The 3,779-nt window shown below is 42.8% G+C and overlaps 1 protein-coding gene across 1 annotated transcript; it reads right to left on the bottom strand.

The window, feature by feature from the left end:
- Positions 1–1,183: 1,183 nt before the first annotated feature.
- On the bottom strand, positions 1,184–2,649 carry PHALS_14075 (uncharacterized protein; the record flags this gene model as incomplete). The annotated part of the gene is made up of 6 exons (XM_024729812.1): positions 1,184–1,295; positions 1,357–1,559; positions 1,627–1,854; positions 1,923–2,052; positions 2,126–2,352; positions 2,428–2,649. The coding sequence occupies 6 exons, from the start codon at positions 2,647–2,649 to the stop codon at positions 1,184–1,186; spliced, it is 1,122 nt and encodes a 373-aa protein (XP_024580152.1).
- Between the last annotated feature and the right edge of the window lie 1,130 nt (positions 2,650–3,779).

Below are 3,779 nucleotides of genomic sequence, written 5' to 3'. Positions count from 1 at the left end.
AATAGCTTTGCACTTACGCATCTAGCCGCTCTGTATTTGCACAGAAGAAAGTATCATTTTTATTGCACTATCTCTCAGGCTAGTATCATTGACGTATCACGCAGTATCTGGTTTATGAACCAGCGTAACTCTTCTGATGTGAAAGCTACATTTTCTATCGGATATCTTGTTATCGCGGATTCCTGGCAGGCACGTTCTGCTAGTTGGTTTATACAGGCTACAGCATAATGCTCACTTTTTGGCTATCGACTTCAACACCTACTCGGTACTCAGTCGATGTGCCACCATGGTTGCGAGGTTCTGAAAATGGCCCCATACCTTTTTTGGTACTGTGATTTTGTGGGCAGGCTGGATTACCGATTTTCAAGCCCTCTTTCTTGGTGCACTTGAATGGGATTCAGTCTTATTTTTTTACTGGAGCCTGAACCAACGGCCAAGGCCCGCTATGGCTATAGCCTCTTTGTGATTTTTCACATTGTAAGAGCAGTGATTTCCGGTGTCTATGGCTACATCGGGATGATATCCCTTTCACGAATTTCAAGCCAATGTTATGGACGTTCAAGCTTGGGTCAAGGCCATCGTAGTGCTTCAAACTGAGCGCGACTATCAAGATATTCTATTTAAATCTCGGAGCCTCTCAGGACTTCAACGGCACAGTCTGCACGAGCTGTTGGTGAGCCTCCACCTTACTAAAGCGCAGCCACTGTGCCCCGATGCTATGGATCATAAACGGTTTTCCCTGTGTTTCCTTTTTTTCCTTTTGGTAAGAAAGTACCCAATTTTCGATGCATGAAAAATGGGTATGGGAAACTTTAAAGGTGGCCACAGCGCAGCACTGTAGCCAGTGTTAGCGCCCAATTTGTCGTCAATGAATTACTGAGACAATTTATCGTTTTGGAAGCATATCAATTTACAGAGACCCTGCGATATATAACTTACCGTCGATAAGGATGACTGCTGGGAATGATTTGTGCGAGCAAATGTGCAAAAAGCAAGCTTGCGCCATCCAATTTTGTCTGCAACGTCGTGATTATCAGGAGAGCAAATGTGCAGCGGTCATTAAGCAGTACTACGACTGCTGCAACGCTGCCAAGAAAGCTGAGCAGACGATAAAAGCAAGCTCCAATGTAACAACGTCCTTGTCATTAAAGTTTATAAGCAAAGTTCACATTTTCATCAGTATCTACTCTTTCTTAAGCTTATAGGATTCAGATCCAACAGTGCGGGGTGAAAGCAAATTGCGTCGAACTCGGCCGAGAATCCATAGCACGTGGGAGCTACTCAGCATTAGTGCACTGTTCAGCAAATTGGAAGTTAGATCTAACAGACTTTTCCAGTCATTTTCGTTTTTCATACCTAATCATTTCCCATGAGTAGAGGACAAAAGCAGAGAGCAGAAATTGCAAAAGTAGCAGCACAATTTGCACCAATGTCAACATTGCAAGCCGCACATGTGGATCGTTAATATTCGAGTGTTTATTCTGCAGTTCGGAAGTATTGTGATCGGTGGCGTCAGTTTTTAAAAATCTGGCTTGGAGCTTGCTTCTGTTTTTTTTCTTCTGAAAGTGCAGTGAAGCATACTTTGTCAGTAACCGATCATCAGCCATAGAGATGTTGTCGAACTACCTTTGAGTTACCCACAAGCATCTGCTCAGAGTCACAGCTTTCAACATCTAGCCACAACTGCTCCATGATAGCAACACCACGTTCCTTTGTCCTTGTAAAATCATCGCTTGTGCTCAAACCAAAGCAATTAAGTATAACATGTTTCGCCGTAAGCAGCACTCCCACGTGCACAAATGCTGTCGTTGCCGTCAGAGCAAAGGCCATACTATCATAGACCCATTCTTTCCTCTGCACAAAGCACAAGTTAAGGACATTACAGCAAAACCCAAAAACATAAATTGAAACAGGATTCTTACAAAGTTAACACAGATTGGAAGGCCAGTGACCAAATATGTGGCTTCAACAGCAGACAAGAAAATCTGTTGACGCGTAAATCGTCCTTGCGTCGCCTTCATTAGGTATATCATTACAGCATCCAGTAGAAAGCTATAATCGTTTCGCAACAATTGTTTTACAATCAGTAATCTTTCGTCCTTGTTTTACTAACTAGACAACTTACGCAACCGCGAAAGCCAACACTTGGAAGGCGTTCAGAGGAACCTCTACAAGACAAAACACAAATGCCAGTCCAACCACAGTCAAGCAAACTATTGCTCCTCTGAATGAAATTTCGAGATCGCTGCCAGCTATGAGAGCAACGCGTGGTAGAAATAGCCGCACAAAGCTCTTCCTCATCATCCAGACGGCAATTCCAACAGCAGAGACGACCTGTACAAGTGACACAGTCTTTTGCAACAAAGCAAACCGGTAAAACTTGCTCTATGTATCTGGTGATGACCTCTATGGCATAATTACACGTACCTGGACAATGATAAGAGCGTTCTGTACTGCGAGCGCCACGAGACTATGCAGGAGGATAGTGCGCTCCAAAGTTGTCGGGATTTCCATGATCTCATCGCTTAACTGGTCGAAATAGGTCCCCACTTTCTGTAAAGTATTTTTAATTGCTTCATGGTTGACAGTCGTAGCGGTAGGTGTCCGCTGTGTCAGCGGACCGGTGACATTCCGTCGCTTTTTAGCCATAGTGAAGTATCAAGTTAGTTCATGAAATGCGAATGATAATGCGGCAGATTAAAGAAGCTTTATGGCCAATGATATGTCGCTACTTAGCATGACAAGGGTGTTAGTGTAATGGAGCAGACAGGAGAATGTCGTAAATCGATTTATTAAGTTTTTTTATAGAACAAACAACACGCGGATCGGCGCAAACGCTAAATTAATGGCAGTGAGGAGTTTGCATTCCGTTTCCGCATAATGCCCCACCGTCGATGATACTTATAATTTGGCACACCCTCTTTCCCGAGTACGCGGAATGGTCGGGCGCTAATGTGTTTGGGTAGGCTTTGAGCCCATTTGTTTGATCACGCAAATATTTGTGTACTACTCTCGACCCTTGGACGCAGCGTCGGAAAACCTAACATAATCCAAAAAGCTGCACCGTGGATGAAAGCAAGACGGCTAACAGTAGCTCAACCTGGGTGCCACGGTTACGGTACCTATAATATACAAGATTTGCAGCGATTACATTAATGTCAACCTTTCAGAGGCAATCGGACTCAGCAGAGTAAATCGCATTAGGTTTTTAATTTGGGATATTTGCTCATGTTTTATGAGAAGTTGAAGAATTTTTCCAACTGGAAATCTTCGTCTTAGTAATTAATTGGAATTAGGATGTTGTTTAAAAGTCGACAAACTCCGCAAGCTTTATATTGTTTTGTAAATCTTGTAAAATTAGACCGGATTAGTGGTCAGTTATTAGCTAACAGGGTTAAAACAAAATAGTGCACTACGATCGCCCCTTTTTCAAGGTGTCAGAGAGTGGATAGGTAAAGAGGTTATTATTCAACTATCCACGGATGCAACCTATGTAAGTGCTAATAAAGAAATTTATAATGAGATTGAATGTTGGATTCATCAATGCTTACGACTTTTGATAGGTGAACAATGATGATACAAAGTGGGGTATTCTATGCAGCGGAGCAGATTTACAAACAAGTCGAAGAACCTATTACAGATCATGTACTGTAGTAAAGTTTCATAATGTTTGCAATGATTCTTGAGAGCAATGCAATGATTCTTGACGTTAATCGGTCGATTTGGATTGGGTCTCCTGAAGCGGGGCTGCTGTAGCGTTGCGCTTAGAGGAAGCATAG

Source organism: Plasmopara halstedii (genome assembly GCF_900000015.1).
Source record: "Plasmopara halstedii genome assembly, contig: Scaffold_816, whole genome shotgun sequence".
NCBI classification, from domain to species: Eukaryota; Oomycota; class Peronosporomycetes; order Peronosporales; family Peronosporaceae; genus Plasmopara; species Plasmopara halstedii.
The sequence above is the reverse complement of the archived record's forward strand: the minus strand, read 5'-3'. Positions and strand labels throughout refer to the sequence as shown.